This window comes from Phlebotomus papatasi, chromosome 3 (assembly GCF_024763615.1).
Source record: "Phlebotomus papatasi isolate M1 chromosome 3, Ppap_2.1, whole genome shotgun sequence".
NCBI lineage: Eukaryota > Metazoa > Arthropoda > Insecta > Diptera > Psychodidae > Phlebotomus > Phlebotomus papatasi.
This window is the reverse complement of record NC_077224.1, coordinates 86,465,002-86,486,728: the sequence shown is the minus strand read 5'-3', so window position 1 is coordinate 86,486,728 and position 21,727 is coordinate 86,465,002. Positions and strand designations below refer to the sequence as shown.

The 21,727-nt window shown below is 34.4% G+C and overlaps 1 protein-coding gene across 1 annotated transcript in view; it reads right to left on the bottom strand.

The window, feature by feature from the left end:
- LOC129806185 (runt-related transcription factor 3) overlaps nucleotides 1–21,727 on the bottom strand; it is a 68,397-nt gene that overhangs the window by 30,218 nt on the left and 16,452 nt on the right. The window contains exon 2 of the mRNA XM_055854585.1: nucleotides 4,219–4,332. Coding sequence (XP_055710560.1) covers nucleotides 4,219–4,332 — 114 coding nt within the window. The remainder of the gene's footprint in view (nucleotides 1–4,218; nucleotides 4,333–21,727) is intronic.

Genomic DNA, 21,727 nt, shown 5'->3' with positions numbered 1-21,727 from the left:
GATGCCATTATATAATAAATTCAACTTTTGCTACATAAATCACTGTCAAATTAATAGGAAAGTTGCTGTGAAATGATTTTGATTTAAAATACAGTGGCGATTTATTTAAAAGATAGGGGAAACTGGGGCAGTAGTAAACATGGGGTAGTTGTAAACACTGCGATGTTTTTGATTAGATATTGAATTTTAGAAGACGAGACCTATATGAATTTATAGATAGTATAGCTATACTTGTTCCCTGAACAAGTGGTCTACTATAAGTCTAAGTAGTGTAGACGTAAATATCAGTGTTTACAACTACCTCGTGTTTTCTGCTGCCCCAGTTTCCCCTACTAGTAGAGATCTATTTATTTTTCCTTTATTTTCGTTTTATTTTATTTATTCTTCTTTATTTTATGAAGTTCTTTTAAGTACATGAATTTACTGGAGGGTCTCCGAAAACCGACAGTTGATATCTCTTACCGTTTGGCCTCTAGGCCGCTAAAAGGAAGACAAAAAAACGGGGCAATCTCGAACGTAAATTCTCTTAAAATTTCCAATTTCCATAAATGCTTAAGTTTATCCTACCAGGATTTGGAAAATGGAAATATATAACGTAATAAAAGTGTAAAATTAATATAGTTCATGCAACAAAATATAGTCTTATTACAAAAATCTTACGAAGCAACTCACATTGTTGTCTAATTAAGTTGCAAATTTAGTACAGGTGGAAGGAAGTGTGTGGCATAATTAATTAAATACGCATTTCATTATTAATGCATATACCCATTGAGATACTCTCCATCTATTGTCCGGTATTCTGGCAATTTCGTGGAAGAGTGGAAGTTGTTGGCTCACCGAGATCCTTGTGATTCATCCTTCAATGGCTGTCTTCATTCATTACCCGCACCCATTCTCTGCATTACTAAACTACTATACTTTAGGGTCAATTACAGTTTGGAGAGGAGTCCAGTGAGAGGTGCTCTTGAATTATTCACCATTTCCTCCCAACAATCCACTTCAATCCTTCTAACAATCTCAGGGCTTCCTTTTTGTGCCCAAAACGAGGTATGCAAATTACAAACACTCCCAATCGGAATTATAGGAACATAGGGGAAGAGACAGTGTTATGAAAATAAACTATTACAACTCTTAAAGAGCTATGTAACATAGTTTGCTAAAACTTTGTCTAATTGAAAACCTTCTATTTAAACTTTGACTTTCTTGTAAAATTGAAGAAAGAATGCTTTTTTGACAAATTTTTAATTGAAGGAGTAACAAGCTTTTTCGTTAGCAATTCGACTAATTTTTCGATAGTCAAGTTCAGTGTCTAAAGTCTGAGTTTTGCGGACTTTAAACGTTCGTTAAAAATTTCTGAAAAAAGCCTCTGGCATTTTGGTAAGGGACTCGGTCAAATAAGGCAAAAATCCTGAAAAGCCAAAATCCCGAATGCCAAAATTCCAAATTCGAAAACCAAAATTCTGGAAAAGTAACTCCAACGATTGTACCCAGGATCGTGGTGAAACAGAGAAATTTTCAGTGCTTTGGTTAATAATTTCGTCCCTTTCAGGATTGTAACTACTTAAGATTTTGGCTTTAGGGATTTTGAATTTTCGGGATTTTGGCATTTGAAATTTTGGTCTTACAAGTTTTTGGAGTTCGGTATTTTGGCTTTTTAGGATTTTGACTTTTATGATTTTGGCTTGTCAGGATTTTTGCGTACGGGTTTTGGCTTTCAGGATATCGACCCATTAGAGATTTTGGCTTTCAGAATTTTGAATTTTCGGACTTTTGGCTTCGGGGTTTAGGTTTTTTAGGATTTTGACTTCGGATGATTTTAGATTTCGGTATTCTGGCTTTTCAGGATTCTGGATTTTCAGGATCTTGGCATTCGGGATTTTAGCTTTTTAGAATTTTGACTATTCATGATTTTGATTTCTGAAATTTTGGCTTTTCAGGATTTTGAGTTTTCAGGAGTTTGGCTTTTGGGAATTTTGATTTTTAAGGATCTTAGAGACCGGAATTTTGGCTTTCGGGATATCGACCCATTGGAGATTTTAGCTTTTCATCATTTTGGCATTCGGGATTTTGGTTTTCGGGATATCCAGCCATTAGTAATTTTGGTTTTCGGGATTTTGGCTTTTCAGGATTTTGGATCTTTCGAATTTTGGCATACGAAATTTTGACTGTTCGGGATTTTGTCTTTCGGGATATCGATCCATTAGAGATTTTGGTTTTCAGGATTTTGGCTTCTCAGGATTTTGGCGTTTGGGATTTAAGCTTTTTAGGATTTAGACTCTTCATGATTTCGGCTTTTCAGGATTTTGGATTTTCCGGATTTTAGCTTTCTGAATTTTGGCTTTTCGAGATTCTGGCTTTTCAAGATTTTGACATTATAGAATTTTGACTTTTCATAATTTTGGTTTTCGGAATATTGGCTTTTTAGGATTTTGAACTTTCAGGTATTTGGCTTTTGGAGACTTTTATTTTTCGGGATCTTGGCTACCGGGATTTTGGCTTTCGGGATATCGACCCATTAGAGATTTTGGCTTTTCAGGATTTTCAGGGAATACATAGCCGTACGTAATCGGAAATATGAAGATTTTAGGTGAAATCTTTGAATATTGTAAAACCAAAACTTACAGAAAAGTCTTTAAAAATGAAGTCTAGATTATAATATCGTTATTTGAATCGATTTTAAGCATTTCGTTCCTTAATGTAACAAATAACTAATTTGACAAGTAAGTTAAGAACTTTGAAGTTAGACATTGTATTTATAAAAAATTACAATTCAAGTTGACAAAACATGAACTACATTTAATTTTTAAATAGAAAACGCATAAGTAAGATTACGGTTCCATGATTGAGGTTATATTGGGCAAGTTTGAGTGTTTACTTGAATTAATTGAGTTACTCTACTGTAATGCTTACAATATTAAAGATTAACATTTTAAATAAATATTACTAAAATGTGCGATAAAGGATAAAGAATAAACGGTTAATTTTTAATTTGGAGGTTATAATTGAAATATTTTACGATAATGTTTCACGGATAAATTAAACATAATCTATAAGTTTGCAATGCTATATTAAAACTTGTTTTAAAAAATTTTTTGAACTTTCACCATTTTCCAGTGGTAGTAAATCGCTAGAGTGCTATAAAAATATTAAACCTAACCTCAATAATAACTATAATAATACTATATTTTACTCATTCTTTTTAACTTGTTTCTAGACACTATAAATCTCTATATTAATTGAAATTTACGTTGCAAATTATATTTTTTCGGATATTTAATATTCGTAAGTGTGTACTTTTGCAATTAATTATGTAGAATCATCATAAACATAACCTTAAAGAATATTTTTCTATATTTATTTACTTATTTTTTTCCTTTAGTTTCATAGAAAGACTATCTGAGCACAGCAGCACTAAATATCGTCGTTTATATCACCAATTGTCGTAATTTCCTTATAACATACATTAGCAATTCTTTTGAAAATGAGGAAGTACAGAGACTTTAGAAAAATTGTTGATTTAAAGGATGAATCAGTTAGGAGTATTACTTTTTTAAGTAGCGATATTTATAAAACAGTTATTATTTTTACTTATAAGGCTTTAACTTGATATAACAATACATTTCTACAATTAAACTTTTATGCTGATAACATTGCTATGAATTTCAAGACAATTAAATAAACATAACCTCGAAAAATTGAACTATACTTGCCTATAATTCAGTATTATTCTTTATATAAAAAAGCTTTCATTTGACTTTTAAATTTTTCAATTTAAAATTCAAGAAATTACTAAAAACTTGTCTAAAAATTAAGAAAAACTAGCGTGAACTTAACCTTAAATTATGTACATAACCTCTAAGACCTAGGTCACCTGACAAGATTTGTTTTCCCTTAAAAATTCTTTGTATTTTGTCAAAAAAACGTGTTCTCTTAAAATATATAGCCCTTTTTCCAGAATATATTAGATACAGTAATTTTAAAACTAGAGGGCGTTCAATGCTAGATACCGTATTGTAGCATCCCAATAATCCCAATAAATGTTTCAAACTTTAATTCTCCAACTGTGCTATTTTATGCAAAATTTAAAGGTGCCAAAAGACAGAGTGAGAGTGAGTCTGAGATTTTGCATTTCATTGTAAAACAAAACGTATTGGTCTCTTGTGTGAGAAAATCAGCAGTGAGTGGAGATTGGCATAAATTTCCATTTGAGATACTTACTTGTCTTTGATCGGGGTTCTCTAGGTCCATCCACAGTCACTTTGATGGCCTTGTTGTAGGTGGCCACTTGAGGTGGACTCGTTGAAACTGTTATTGTGAGGGTGAAACTTTTTCCTGCAATAAATTGCAATGGGACACAAAAAATTCATTAGACCACTCAAAGAGAGGAAATGACTGGTTTGAATTTAAAATTGTTGGGGAATTTAACCAAAAAGAGCGGAAAATTGTCCAACAATGCAACACAATTTTACAATAAAACTTTTGATTGCAACCACATAATTGTGATGTGTAAAATCCGGTGGAAGTTGCCAAATTGATTATCAATTTTCAAGCGTAGAACCGATATGGAGCTTTTTACTGTGATACTTTTAGGGATAAAATGAAGAATAAATAAAATATATAATGATGAAGATAAAATAGATATCAATATTTTGGATTCCTTTTATTTATAACCGAAACCACACAAAATGTTCCCATATATTATTATTATTATTGGAATCGGAAAAAACAGCTCTTAACAATAATAAATAATGCAGTAAAAATTATATGCATTAAACCAACAAATTGAGCAAATATTTTGATGTGACAAACAGGCAGAAATGTCGGAAATAAATTGAAATGTTATTATCAGGACGATTTCCGCCACAGTAAGCTTCCCAACCATTACCACAATGGCTGAATACATTCTCCCATTTCCCCCAAAAAACCACCTCCCATTGTCCTTCCCAAAAATAGAGTGGATTTCGTGAAAGAGGATTGGGTGGAAAAAGGAGGATTTGGGGTGGTTTTTGTCGGAATTGGGGATGAAAGAAAAAGAATGGACAGTTTGTGTTTAGTTGCAATTCCGGACTGTTTTGTGTGTGGAATATATCTCCTGTTTGTTCTAGATTTAAAACAATTTTCAGAGAGCTTTCTGGCACAACAAAAGCTCTGTGCTTTATCATCTAAAGCGTTCGAATTTTGAATGTATTAATACGAAATTAAACAAAAGGAAAAGTTTACAGTCGAAATCGGAGCCTTATGAATTAGGAATTCGTTTAATTTTATCAAATTGGGTCAACATAAAGTAATATTTGGTCCTTATGACGTAACATTTATGTTTTCAAAAAATGTGCGCCTCTACGTTGTAATTGCGTAGTGACAGGTTAAAATAATAAACTCACCTAGAGGTAAGTGGGGCACCTTTGAAGTTGGGGTTTTTCACCTATTTTTAAATAAAATTGAGCCTTATTGTGATATAATTTAGCTGCATAAACAAATTGAGAATCTAAATTATATCACTATATCAATTTTATTTAAAACTTTTATAGAAAATACTAATTTCAAATGTGCCCCACTTTCAAAGGTGCCCCACTTCCTCGTAATTAAAATAGCAGAACTGTTCTATGCAATGGAGTTTACTTTAATGGAACGCTGGTAATAATGAGGTAGAAATGACGTCATACTTAAGTAATTTAAATCTTAAAATGGCACAAGCAACAGCTTGACGTATTTATGACCTATTTGTTACCACATTTAATCACCTCGTATTATGACGTCGCGATGAAGTAAATTTTAAGTAGCGGAGACCGAGGCAGAACTGGTCAAGGGAGTAGAGTTACAAAGTGGCGTGTTATAGTTTTTCTTAAAAGGAATATTGAGCAAACTACTATTTATTCTGAGTAATGCCCTAGACACACTTACGACTTAAGCCGAGATGACTTAGTGGAAAATGATGGAAATGAAGTTTAACCATTATGTGAAACATACACTAACGGCCAAAACATTAAATACACCCTTCGTAAGCTTAAATACACGTAATTTGGACCGGGAAAACGCTGTAATATCCAGTTCTATTGACTGAAATAGTTTCATATATAAACCTAAGAACAGTTTTAAACAAGATTTGAGAAAATACATGGGCTAAAAATTTTATAATTTGAGGATCAGTCAAATGGGTCCCGGTCAAAATCCCGAAGCCAAAATCCCGAAAGCCAAAATCCCGAATTCTTAAAAGTGTCATAGCTACTCCCGCGATTTCATTCGCGCTTGCTGGAGGCAAAGGGAAATCTTCTGTGTCTTGGAAAATTATTTTAAACATTTTCCTCCATATAATTTCATCCCTTTCAGGATTTTAAAAATTCGGGATTTTGGCTTTCGGGATTTTGGCTTTCGGGATTTTGGCTTTCGGGATTTTGGCTTTCGAGATTTTGGCTTTTTCGGGATTTTGGCGTTCGGGATTTTGGCTTTCGGGATTTTGGCTTTCGGGATTATGGCTGCCACCGAGTCAAATATTAGCTTTTTGGACAAAAATGCAAAAGTAGCCCCACATTCTAAAACTGATCTAATCTTTTAATAATCATTTAATATAAGTTAAATACTATTAGTAAATATTATTAAGAGTCAGAAAAACTTTAAAAAAAAATAATGCCAAGGGAATATTTTTGGTACGGATCGAGGTGACAACCGATCCGACTGACCCTGAATTAAGCCAATACCAGCAATTGGTTGTAGCGCCGGTTAAGTAATTAAGTAAGTAATATACTGTAACTTCGGATAAAAATTCGGAAGATTCGAGTCCCTCCATAACTGATTAAAAGTGGCTCAGGTTTGTCAGGAATTACAAGACCTTTCCAACCAGCCAAAATATGATACCATTAGGTTGAGAAATACGCTCTCTAAACCAATTTTAATATTTGGCCTTGAAAAATCGTTATCTGAAATGATTGAACGGTATTTTCGTATATGGACGAAACTTCTACCTACAAAACAAAAATCAATAAAAAATCTTACGACGCCTTTTCGAGTAATTCCAAAACATTATTTTGTGTTAGTGGTCCCGCGGCGAATTATGTGTAGAGGGGGTTTCCCGAAGATCCCCGGTCTCTATCTCTAACTAACCACAGATGCACAGACGGACAAACGAAAATTTCGAAACTTCAGATTTTCAAAATTCTTACTGAAATTCGACTAGAATTTGTCAGGATTGTTCAGGATGTTCCTTTTAGGAACGTCTCGAGATCAAGTTCAAACAACTTCCTAATACAGTTATGAATAAATAGTCGTGGAAGTATAAAATTGGTGCTCTGATCTTAGAATACCCAAGGATAAGCGGTTGAAAATTAATGAATCATTGAATGATGTTAGCCCTACAAAAGTCTTCAGACCAGAAGTTTGGCCCAGGTCCCGAGGGAATTAATTTTCTAAATAACAAGCAATTGCAGTGATTTTTCAAGATATACATATTAAGTGAATTGCTATGCAATAATAAGCAGGAATTTTCAACAATTAAGGCATATGGCTAGGCCGTAGATCTGAAGCCCGTATGAGCCTTTACTGCCCAAATCGTCGAATTAGACTCAGGCTAATCTTCGAGAATATTTTGCAAATCCTGGCAGTAAAGATTTAATTCAAACTATCGTACAATGAAGGGTTGACGTTAATGTATAATATCCCGCTGCAAAGTATCTCTTTATTGAGTATTCCGCAGATTGATAAATTATTAATAAATGTATTAATAAAATTATTAAAAAAGTGCTTACATTTTATCGGAAAAAAGTGCCGATGAGTAAATGCAGGAAAACCAATAACAAAAAAAAAATGGGCAAAATGGCTAAAAAACCGCGAAAAATCATGTGCGGCCACCCTCTATTTTGCTGCCAAAAATAAACAAACCCTCGCTCATTTTTGACCCAAAACCGAATCTGAGGGATGGAAGATGGGGGCGCATGGAAACGTGTCTGTGGGCCAGATGAAAAATGTCAGTGAATTTTCACTGATACAATGCCCAGTGAGAGAATTGTGGGTGGGAAAAAGTGCAAACAGTGAAAATTTTGCAGAAGGAAAAACCACACATGAGCACATTTTGAGTGTGGGCGTATGAATGAAAAAGTGCAACTTGGAAAAATGCTATGCCATAGTTGTAGTTGTGTGTGGTGGACCGCCAACCAACCACCCCAATTTGCCCCAACTCCCAAAAGCTCATTCTAAAAAAAAAACGCAAAAATTGGGGAGCACTGTTTTAGCTCTCTTTCGTGCCAAAAAAGGGGCTGCAGCAGGATGGCTGCATGAAATGATGTTAAATTACACGAATATTCATTTTATACCGTTGCTGTAATTAATAATTTTATATAGAACATTACTATAACAAAATTTGATTTCTTCTTCATTTTTTAAATACCGTTACGAATTTGAATTTGAAATTGAGGGCGCCACTGAACTTAGTCAAAATTCTGTCAAATGCATATTCGTTAAAAAATTTCGTTCGTAAGTTGGGCTTTACGAAACCCTGGAAATTCCTATATAGTCAGATTTCGTATCGTGTCTGACCGCGTAAGAGAGACCTAATCATCATCATAATTTTCATCACTTGCGGCGGGATCATCGAAGACCAGAAGTCGATATCTCTTACCGATTGACCTCTAACTCTAACTCGGAAACAAACTTAAGGTCAAGACCAAAGTTCCGAAAAACTTATTCAGATATTGGTACTTAAGCGATTCATTATCGACGAAGACAGATGCAGACTGGTTCAAAATTTCAATACCTATCCGAACAAATCCAAATTTGATCAAATCGGTGAAAAAATGATCTCTTCAAAGAGATTGACCTTCATTTATTTTATTTTATTTATTTATAAGTTCATGTTCCTGTACAAATTTTAAGTACTAAATGGGGCTGTATAAATAATTTAGAATAGCGAATTTACCAAAAAAAAAGCTTGGGCTAATTTTGAGGAAAACCAAAAAAATGATTTTGGAGGGGATCTGAGGGAAAAAAGGTCTACAGATGTTTTTTTTATTGGCAGTCACCGAAGACCAGAATTTGATATCTTGGAAAAATAGGCGATTACGTATAGGTAGCTGCTCTCTCAAAGATGAGACGCAATTTGATTTCAAACGGATGTCCTGGTTTTACCCAGAGCTTTCGATCCTTACGGGGATCTTCTTCAGTGGTCAACTCTGGAAACACAATTTAGTTGACCACCGAAGAAGATCCCCGTTAGGATCGAAAGCTCTGGGCAAAACCAAAAAAGTGTTTTCATCTTAATGTGTATAACCTTTTAACTGGCAATCACCGGAGACATCCCTCTGAACTACAGCTTTGAGTTCGAGTAGGAATTAAAATGAAATTATGATTGAAGAGGTTACAACATAAAAAATATGATTTCAACTAGAAAAAATATTAGTCACGCAAGTTAGTAAGTTATTCATAAATGACATTTTCTTTTATTTCAAGTGAGCTGAGTGATTTTATTTGGAGAGAAAGTACCGAACCGATAATTTTTTCTTCCGCGTGAGGGCGCTGTTTTCTTCCGCGAGTGGCGCTGACAACCGTTCTCAATTATTAATTTTCAATCTGTCTTTCAGTAAGTTTTAATAAGTGCTACGGATTGCTTTTAAGATCAGAGACCTGCTTAATTATTTGTTAATTCAGTATCACTTTGACTTCAGCTGATTATTTATTAAAGTTTTTTCCTCTCATTGCAATAAGGCTTGTACAAGTATTACCATAAAGGCCTCTACGCACTAGGAGGAATTTCCTTAAAAATGCCTTATTAAAGAAAATTTCCCCCATCCTTCACTCACTGAGAGAGAAATCCGAAATAGTTAAAATAACATTCCGGAAATGCTTATTTTACCCTGCAGTATTGATCCGAAAATGGTGTAAATATTACCCTTTTTAGATGTATTATGGGTTAAAGTTACTCCTCTTTCATGTTGATTTTACCCTTAAAAGATGTAAAATAAACATTAAAAATGTTGATATATTTTTACACCCAAAAAATGTCAAAGTTATGACGAAAAAAAGTTAATCGCAGCCTCTTTTTTTCTCAGTGCTGAGAAAAAATGGGGGTGTGTGTAAGTTTTTTTTCTCGTAATTTTAACACTTTTTAGGTTCAAAAATATATCAACATTTTTTAATGTTAATTTTACACCCTTTTAAGGATAAAATTAGAATGAAAAAGGGTAACTTTAACCCCTAATACACCTAAATAGCATAATATTTACACCGATTTCGGATCAATACTGCAGGGTAAAATAAACATTTCCGGAATGTTATTTTAACTTTTTCGGATTTCTCTGAGTCAGTGTTGTAGGCATAAACGTCAGGATTTTTTTTTAAAAAGGCCATTTTTGACCAAAATTGCTTTTAATCTATAGACATCATTAGAGATAAAAAATAACGGACTTCAGGAAAATTATTACTTCAGCAGTGAGGTAGTCTTGCACTATCTAAATGGTATTTATCTAAAAATAATTTTAGATTAATGGTCTTCAAAAGAAACCACTTAAAAACACATACGTCCACTGAGAAAAAATTGGGGTGCGATTAACTTTTTTTCCTCGTAACTTTAACACTTTTTAGGTGTAAAAATATACCAACATATTTTAATGTTAATTTTACTCCTTTTTAAGTGTAAAATTAAAATGAAAAAGGGTAACTTTAACCCCCAATACACCTAAAAAGGGTAATATTTACACCGATTTCGTATCAATAATGCAGGGTAAAATAAACATTTCCGGAATGTTATTTCTCAGTGTCGTTATGAAGGGGTTGTGGTCAGGGGGTGTGAACAGGGGTGTGGTCTATTATTTTTGAGCATAGTACCTCTTGGCATTTTTTCACAACTAATCCTAAGTAGAAGGATGTTTTGCCATTGGTGTTTTAATACTTTACAATTGAAGATTTGATATTTTAGAAAAGTCAACTTGAAGTTAGTTGTAATTGCTAAAGGGGGCGTGGCTTAAAATTATTTTTATACAATATACAATTTTTGCTTTGTAAATTTTATCCTATTTTCCTACTTTACCGTATTTCAGTTTTTAAAGCTTCTCTTGTATAATAAATACACTCATTTTATAAAATGTTGAACATCCAACAGAATTCCTTTAAATAAATAATTCTACTCCACATGAACTACGTGTAAATAAGTCCGTACTTTAGTATCCCTGGATGCATTGTCTATGAGAGTAAGCTAATGGGGCTTGACTGAGTGTGTGAGAGAGATGACAAAAGGGGGGCTTGGCAAATGTGAAAATCCTGGTGGCTCTGGCAATGTTGTCGGTCTGCGGGCTTCTATTAGGCTTGGATTGTGTGTTACCTCAAACCAAAATTCGGAGTACGCGGTTTGGTTTGTTACTAAAAATGTTGGGTGGCTTTTTTTTTAAACTCGCACCATTTTTCCCGCCTCTCCCATGCATTTTTCCCCAGAACGCGAACTCAGCACAAATTGGGTGTACTTTTTTTTCCAGATGAAAAAGGAGTTTTGTGATGGGAAAATACCAAGGCCGGAAAGTGAGGTACAATTTAGCGTGAGATTTATTCATTTGGGGGGTACATTTTGGGGGACAAGTGAGACACTGCTGGGCAGAATTGGAACCGCAAATACATGAAAAGTCTCCATGTTTTTCAGGACACCGCCACTTTTTTCCACTATCCATCAACACACCTCTTCTCTTTACTTATTTACACACAGTTTGTTGTTCTCTGGTCCCTTTTTTATCACCTGTTTTCACCGGTATTTACCGATTTACTTACACCTGCTCAACGGACAATGTGAGAGCTTTAAGGGATTTAGAAAAAAAATTAGTCAGAAAATGCATGAATTTAAAGTTAGATTTAATTGGATAATTTTCCATTAACCCTTTGGATGGAAAATCAGAACTCTAGAGGCCATGGTCTAATCAATATCTGCGATAAGGGTTAGTATACGAAACGGGGAATTTTCAATTTTGATAAACCCAAAGTTAGTTTAACTCTTAAAGCGCGGGAGAAACTGAAAAGCAATCAATAGGAAAGTGAATAACCACCCTCATCAACCCTTCACCTCGTCTAGTGATGATGTGGGTTTATATAGGCACCTTTTGGCGCCCCACATCATGATTGATATCATGACACGTCCACGAAATGGTTTACTGCTGTGAGCCTCAATATGGTCCCTCCCTCAGTTCCCTCTATCCCATTATTCTACGCCAAAGTCTGTGTATTTGATGGGGTCAGACTCAAATTCTCTGTCGGTTGCCCTTAATGCTCTATTTAGTCCACAAGAGTTTGTTTACCAACGGCAGACGATATATGGAAGAATAGCCCATAAAATGTAAATAATAACTTATTAAATGCAATTGGAAAGTACCTTTAAATCTGATTTAACTTTAATTATTTCAGGGCTTTATCTACTAACTTACTGTAAGATTAAGATTAGGTAGCGGTCCTCAGAAAAATCATTATACAAGAGGTTCGTAAAAACCCTAAGTTGCTATTTTCTTTTTTCAAAACGTTATGCTCTCTATTAACATTACATTATGAAAATCTTCATTTCTGAGACTTGTAATGTTTTATATAAAAGAAATAGATGAAACAAAACCAGAAAACTAGTGAAAAGCCTAGTTCAGTTTATTGTAGGTGAGTTTCTTAACGTGAGCATACTAGGATTGATTGCAAATTCGATTTCGAACCGTTCAAGAAAGTTGTAACGCTTTGTGAGACCTTTAATTTGTGGCCTTAATTGTTAAAATCGGTCAAATAGAACCGGAGATATAGCGTTTTGAATTTCGTGAACTTTGGCCCTTCATATCTCCGGTTTTATTTTAACCACAACGAACCCTCGCCAGTTTTTGTAAACCTCATAGCCTAGACTACAATACTCTAGAATTTGATCAAAATCCGCAAATGGTCTTTTTGAGAAAAATGAGTTTGAATATTGACGATATCGCAGCGCCACCTGTTGTGACTTTTTAAACTTTAATCTGAGAGTACTCATCGAGACATAACCAGAAAACAAAAATTTAGGACAAAATGTTAATTAGAACCGGAGATATAGGCCGCTTAATTTTCGAACTTCAACACCTTATAGCTCGGGTCAGGGGTTATGGATCGACTTAAGTATTCTTTTGTTTGATAGGTATAATCTTCGGCTAAAACATACTAAAATTTCGGATGCACAAAGGCGGTTTTGAGTTATTTAACTTTAAAAAAATGTTTTTTTTTCTTTTAAATAATTGCGCCCCTCATGATAGTTTTCCGAACCTTTGACAATTAAAACCGGAATTATGGCTATTTTAGGAAATTTTTTTTGACCCTAATAGCTCGGCTCAGGGGAATCAGGGGACCGTAAGTTTGGTATTGATCGAAAGTTCTATGGCCCAGCTGCAACATACTAAAATTTGAGCCTGATCGTTGCCATAGGGGCGGAGTTATTGAGATAACAAAAAAATGGGAATATTCAAAATGGCAGAAGAAGAGGTGGGGGTCAATACATCAAGTTGCAATTTTCAACCGATATATAACCTTTGCCGAAAACCGCAAGTCGATATCTTTCTTACTTCGGAAGGTATTAAGCTCCAAAGAGCGACCGGACGGACGGACGGGAGCGTTTTTCAGCGATTGATATATTCTTGATCAGGAAGTGGCCAAACACATTTTGGCAAAGTTTGTGGCCGATTGAATGACATGAAATTTTGGTGGGATTATGGTAGATGAGATTGTTAAGAATCGCATCTATTAAAATATGATTAATTCTGAAAGGGAAATGGTTTTAATATATTATTTGAGAAAACGACATGAAAATGAGCTAAGCAAAGGCTCTTAATTAAGTGTATTTAATTAAGTACTTATTAAGTACTTAATGGAATGTATTTCATAAGTCTTTCGACAATGTGTTTAATCAAAGACGTTTACAACGGCCATAATTAAGTACTTAGCGTTAAGGCTGAGCTATGCTAATTTACTTTCGCTATTCGCCACAATGCGCTGACGTTAGTCTCATTTTCATATATTTTTTAAGCAGATGGATGTTTTAGTAGAGTGGAACCACCACTTCTCGCCAGTGCCCCACATTTCGCCACTCATATTGAAATCGCATTTTTTCCATTATTTGTGAAATAAATTAGGGATAAAATTATTTGTTTCTCTATTGCTGTTACTTAATAGAGTCGAAAAACACAAATTTTTTGTTTCGAATTTAAATGTTTAAGCATTTCTTAGAGGAATATTTTAAGCAAGTGCATCAAATCCAATATTCCTTACCAGATATAGTAAGTGTCATGAAACTTTTATAGAACAAAATTGACGATTTTGAATAAATAATTTGTCTATTGAACATTTAACTACATTCGAAGAATACATAAAATTTATATTTAGTTAGTTAATATTTCATTTTAAATTATTTTTATGTAAAAATGAGCCATGGCGGAAAGTGGTAATATTCTAAAATTGATTCGCCACTTATCACCATTGCTTTTCAATAGGCAACGCTAACTTCACTTTATTGATTCTCAGTTGTCAAATCTGTGTTTACTTTCTGCAATAGTCTAATAATTTGATTTCTTTAATAAAAGTGAAGAAAAATCATTTAAAGTGAGTAAAAATAAGGTGATCATGAGGGAAAAGAAATGCTGAATGTATCATTTGGATAATATTGCCAAAAATAATCGAGTTAGAACTTTTCCAAGTGGGTGGCGAGAAGTGGTTACAGAACTGGCGAAAAGTGGTAAAAAGTGGCGAAGAAGTGGTTATTTTTGCATTGTTAATAAAAATAAGTTTTTTAGATACTCCTGCGTAAAAATGTTGGAATTTTGTTTTGACGAATCTAGAGCCAATATATCTAAGTAACTTTGTGTCACTGGTCCTTCTAGAGAGGGTTGGGCGAGGGGCTGACAACCTCTCCCCGCAAAAGCAAGATCGTTCAGAGTGACAGAAGGAGCCTCGGATACGGATTGAGCCACCGACGACGATCTACCGAAGGAAAAACGGACAACGATTTACAGTGGCGCGTAACAGGCTCGAGTGGCGACGGATCCTGAGTCAGACCAAGACCAGTAATTGGTTGTAGCGCCGGATAAGTAAGTAACTTTGTGTCAAATTCGAGTTATCTAATTATAAGTGATTACTCCACTCTACTTCTTAAAATTCAGTAATTGATATAAGAACTTATAAAGTACTCAATCCTCCTTTTGTTCAGCAATAACTTTACCGATTTAAGAGCTCTCTCCGGTTAAGGTTTTTCCTTTACCGATTCGATGGTATATCAGAGAGAACTTACCTAAAAACCCGTTAGAAGTTCGAACGTTAAAACCGACGAGTTGCACAAAAGTGAGCAAGTTCTTCAAAAGGACATTTATATTAATAAAATTGCAATGCAAACGTTTTGCCATCCTGAAATTCCACAAAACTACACGAAAATTCACTTTTTGACCATTGAAGTGTCAAGAATATCGAAATTCGAAATGGCAGAACAATCAGCGCTGCAGTGACGGGTAGGTATATGAACTTGCACTTTAGGCTTACGGGAGATTTTCGAAAAGGTTTGGCTTGGCTTTGTCTCTTCGAAAGGTTAGTACTGAACGGAGCCAATAAGTCCATAATGTATTAGTCGGGAACTTCTTTTCACATTAAAAAAACTCAAAAACTCAAAATTTTTCTCCGTAGAAAAATTTTGAGTAGTTTTTAATTGAAGAAAAGAGGCTATCTCTGACGAGCATCGAAAGATATGAATCTGAAAACTTTCTTATTTCTCTTACAAATGTATAGCTAGTAGCGGAAGGCTTCCAGGGTTCGCACAAACTGTAGCTTCGAACACTTCATATTATTCCTAATATTCCTTTGATGAATCTGACCTATTTTTAAGGAAATTTGTGTATTAAGATTACCTTTTAAAAGTGAAGTGTTCGAACATTGAATATCCGAAAAAGTCAAAATAACATTCCGGAAATGTTAATTTTATTCTGCAGTATTGATCCAAAATCGGTGTAAATATTATGCTTTTTAGGTGTATTAGAGGTTAAAGTTACCCTTTTTCATGTTATTTTTACCCTTAAAAAGGTGTAAAATTAACATTAAAAAATATTGATATATTTTTACACCCACATATTATTTTTTTATGTTGATAGGGGAATGTAGGCATGGATCGCACAGAGTGAACCTTCAAACGATGCGAATTTTCTCTTTGTTTGTAAAGAGCTGACCTGTCATTTCTCATCTCGTTTCAAAAGCCTAATAATGATCTATCTTATGTCTAAGAAATGACGAACTAGCCCAATAAACATTTCTGGTCAAAAATTGGACAAAATGTCGAAAAACGAGGTCAAGAAATGGGCGAAAACTGGGCACACGCTGGGCAGATTGTCGAAAATGGGGAATAATCTGTCGACATACGGTCGACATCGCTGTCGACAATATTTCGAAATTTTTTCCCCAAATATTTTCCAATATTTGTCCAGTCCACAAAAGTCAAAATAAATTCCACAGCGAGTTGCCAGCAGTGAAAAATATATTCCACATACAAAATAGATATTCACCTGGCACCACATCAAGCGATAAATAATTCCATCTCCCAAAATGAATGGAAATTATGATTCCTTTTACGCAGGAATACAATCATTTTTATATTTATATAGAAAATGCAGCAGTGCTTTTCCGATAGGGAATTGAGTGAGGAATCATATAGTTTTACGCCTCACACAAACAATATAGATTTCTCTGGAAAAATCTATTTAAAAAATGGAGTTATTTTTATAATTTTTCCAATTATATCCAAAAAAATCTATATTTTTTATTGAGTCATAAAAAGCATGAATTAGAATTTTTAAGCAAAAAGAAGACGAATAAAAAGAGTTTCAATTTTCCTCTTTATTTCATGTACTTGAAATTTCGCCATTTCCAGAAAAAATACGGAATGAATATTTTTTACGCGGTATAATAATCGCGTATAATTGGGGTAAAATATCTAACAAAGCTAATATTTCAGTAATTTTATATTTTTAGCTTCATAGTCCGTTTTAAAGACCACATAATAAGCAAATATTGATTTTAAATGTTCTACTTAAAAAACAATGTACTTATTTCACCAATTAATTGAATATTTCTCTGTAAATTTTTCTTTTAATAATTTTTTCTTTCTTTATTTTGTACTTATCATTACATTTTTAATGTAAATTTGCAAGGAAATTTGTTATACAGACATAACCACAAATTCTCAAATTAAAATACCCACTCTTAAAATGCAACGGGGGCTTGTTAGTCCATAAACAACTGAAATACTAGCAAGGTAGGAGAAAATTTAAATTTTTAACTAAAAAACATCTCCAATATCCACGACATAAAACAAAATGGGGAAGAAATAATAGAAGAATATTTACTAGAATAAAGTGCGCGACAAAACCATAACCACATCTAGATTTTTTTTCGAATTTTGAACAAATTATAGAAATTTTGTTGTAGTTTTAACCTTAATACTTCCCTTTCATCATCTGAGAAAAGAAAATTGTAATGGTTAGTCGGTTGATTTTTCTTGAGATTTTAAATTGAAAGAAATGTTAGAAAATCGCCTTCTTCAAAGTGACAAAACCATAACCGCACTTCAAATTTTATGAAAGAAAACGCACGAATCAGCAGAAAAAGAACCTTTAATATTTAGTGGTAGCTCCATCTTCACGAATCAGCTCAAAAATCCGGTCTGCCATACTCCTGATTAGATTCTGGATGATGCTTTCCGGTATGTTACGCCAAGCATCAAGTAACGCAACTTTGATTTCTTCCACGTTTTGAAATTGGCGATTTTCATTGTAAACATTTCGCACAAGTATTCCCCAGATATTTTCAATAGTGTTAAGGTTTGGAGAAATGGCGGGCCAGGGTAGAATCTGAATACCCTGGGCAGAAATCCAGTCCTTCGTCCCCTGACTTACATGAATACTGGCGTTGCCTTGCTGGAATGTGTATATTTCTCGACCATTCTCGTTCAAGTATGGTAGCATACTTCTTCGGAGGACTGATATGTAGTCTCGACTCTTCATTCGATGCGAGTTAAAGCATAATTTTAGGGTTCCTCTCGCATAAAACGTTCCCCAAATCATGAGTAATCCCGTGCACATAATACTAATTATTGTGTGTAAAATATTCACAGCATCCTCAGAAAACCGTAAGGATTTTATATAAAACACGCATTTCCTCTGAATTAAACAATTTTTACGATTGTGTAATGAAGCGCAACATATCCCAGCAGTAGTAAGCTAACAGTTCTTCATTCATATACCACATATATAGCTGGTACAGTGCGCGACAAAACAAATTATAGAAATTTTATTGTAGTTTTTATTTTAATACTTCCATTTCATCATCTGAGAAAAAAATTGTATTGGTTAGTCGTTTGAGCTTGATTGAGATTTTAAATTGAAAGAAATCTTAGAAAATCGCCCTTTTCGAAGTCACAAAACTATAACGACACGCTCCCTATTTGTGAAATCTTAAGTCTATTCTCTGAAATGTCATTGTTAGTTTTATTAGCGTTTACTTATGTGTCCAAAACGTCAAGATGGCGCGCGGAAAAATCTTATTGGATTATGAAAAAAGCCAAATAGACTTAATGAACAGTGAAAAGAAGACATTTCGTGAAATTGCCCGAATAATTGGTCGCAATGATTGCGTTGTCAGGAATTATTTGAAGGATTCTACGAGCTATGATTCTAATCGTAATCATGGAAGAAAAAGGAAGCTTTCCTCGCGTTCTGAGAGGAATGTGACCTGACGGATTCAGGTATTACTGGAGAGATTTAAGGAAAGAACCGCAGTATTTTTCTAAAAGGTATTTTAGAGGAGGATCACTCATGATTTGGGGAGCGTTTGGTGCGAGAGGAACCCTGAAATTACTCTTTACCTCCCATCGAATGAAGAGTCGAGACTACATATCAGTCCTCCGAAGAAGTATGCTACCATACTTGAACGAGAATGACTGAGAAATATACACATTCCAGCAAGGCAACGCCAGTATTCATGTAAGTCAGAAGACGAAGGACTGAATTGCTGTCCAGGGTATTCACATTTTACGTCACAGGTTTTTATTAATACTTTTATATTTTTTGTGTTTTGCCTTACATTATCCGTTATATCTCAGGTTCTGGTGGACAGGACTTAAAAAGTTTTGATCCGTTGGAAAGATCATTAGTTATGCTTCAATTTTGATAATCACAAAAAAAAGCTTTGTTATTACCACTCCTTCGGGGTCTAAAATTGGAGTTTGCCTAAAACATACCAGAAAATGGTTTTAGAGTGAGGTTATAAAGAATTGTATTAAATAAACTAAACAAAATAATAAAATTCTAATGACACCAGACGATAGGCACCACTTAAGACTACAAATTTGTTCATCTAACATGTCGCGCTCCTATCATTCTAAATGCCTCATTTGTTGGTTTTTGTAATTTTTCAAAAATTTTAAATACTTGTTTTGGAGCAAATTTCCTAAAGACTTCTGTGAAAACATTTTTTAAAACTTATGTGAGACATACATAAATGTTGAGATTATTCATTAAATCGATCAGGAGATCATCAACATGATAATGTAAATGACCAATAATTTACAAATAAATTAATTTAAATAAATTTAGTTAATAATAATAATTTATGTTATCGGAGCGTGATGTCAGATACATTGAGCAATAATATCGGTAAAAAATAATAGAATTAAAACTTTTTGTATTTAATAATATAACGCTAAGTAATTTACAAGACGTAATAAATTCCAGAGTAATTATTACGCGTAATTAATACTAATCAGCGAGGATTTCCGTCAATATGTGCAACAAACACAAACTATCCACAACAGCGTCTGCAAAGAGGCGCTTTTCTGCCAAATACTGGCCTTTGTGAAGCCCATGGGGCAAGTGCTGAATCAGGAATGATCAGTGTTAGCCAGTGAATCTGCTAAACGTGAAAAATTTACGAAAATTATGATGTGACATGGATGTGTTTGTGCATATGTGAAGCCCATGAAAATATGAGGCAATTTCAGATACTCGCGGAGATCATGGATCACAAGCAGCAGTTCTGGTGATATGAGGTTTAGGACATTAGGAGAGACATTCATAGAGCGTCTCGAGGCATGCTCTTTTGCCAAGGTTGGCTTCCCTCTGTAAAATATGCTGAGAGTAGTTTCTATTGACATTCAAAGCATTTCTTCTTGAACAGAAAAGTTAAGAAGAAGAAGAATGCAACGAACATGGTAAGAAAGTTGTCCAATTTTTGTCGACAAAATTTCGAAAGATTCTGTCGAGATTATTTCGAAAGAAAAATTTCGAAAATCTGTCCAGTTTCTGTCCAATTGGAAAATATTTGGACAGAAATTTTTCCAATCACTTGGAAAATTATCTGTCCAATATCTGTCGACACTGTGTCGACAAAATTTGGGCAGCTTTCCAATCGGAAAGAAAATGTTGATTGGGGCTCTTTGCAAAAGAAGAGAAAAGTTGCGTTGTTTGAAGTTTCACTTTGTGCGAACCATTCCAACATTCCCCTATATTTTTACACATAAAAAGTGTTAAAGTTATGAGGAAAAAAAGTTAATCGCACCCTTGTTTTTTTCTCAGTGAATTCAAGGTGTGTGCGAACCTTGAAAGCATTCCGATAATGAGACTAGGGGGACTAGTCATGACGAGCGGCACTTCAGAATTGTAGTCCTGCTTTATAAATCGATTAAACTTCGATCATGAATTAAATTCGACGTAGTAAAATATTTCTAACTTTATCTTCTATGCAAAAAAATGAGTCTTTAAATCTGCTCATGAATAATTTTATCATTCATCAGAGATGATTATACGATGAGCAAGGGTGAATGAATTTGGGGTAGGTGCGCAGAGGATAGAGGGCATGTACAAAGTATAATATTATTATCACGTTGCCAAAGTGGTATAATGCATTGAATGCGAGCAGCGTGTGTGTGAATTGTTTCATTTTCGAGACATGAGGTCAAAGAGTGAATGACGATGGATGGGAAATGGGGTGGTGGCTGAAGCCCTCCCCCAATTCCATCCAAACACCCCAAAATGTGGGGCGTTTTGGGTGACTTGAAGGGTAGTTGGTGGGTATGAGACATTGAAGTTGTTCTCTGGTGAAGGCATCGGTTTGATTTGAGGTTAAAGGGGTGAACCGAATGGGGGTGGTGCACGAAATTTATCCATACACGCTACAATGTGGAATATGTGTGAAATAATTTCAACCACTGAATATATATAACCAAGAGGAGAACAGAATTTCACATATCCTACCACTGTTTGCCACTGTATTATTATTATTATTGTTTACATATGCTGATGACAGGACTTTTCTCACTCAAAATCACTCTCTATAAATGTGCCCTTTATATCAAAACCCACCCAATCATCCAACCCATACCACCTTCCTCACCTGAGAGCCCTTTCCGTGCCATCGCCAAAAGTTGGTGCTGTTTGTTGCTTATTTTAGTTTGGTGATACATTTTGTGCTTTTTCCCACAAAATCGAAAAGCCTGATTTTCTCGAGGAAAACCCCTTTTTCGCACTTGAACGCGTGTTACTTTGGCGTGGTGATGACTCTTGTCGTGACACCACGAAATAAATAGCAAATGATGGATTTTGAGGTTGTGCCAGGAAAACACAACTTTTCATTTATATGGCATTTACCCAAATATATAACTTTACTTTGCTGTGGCAAACCCCGAATTTCCCGAAATGCCAAAATTTCCAAATCAGACCTGTCTTCTTTTGGTTTAACTAAA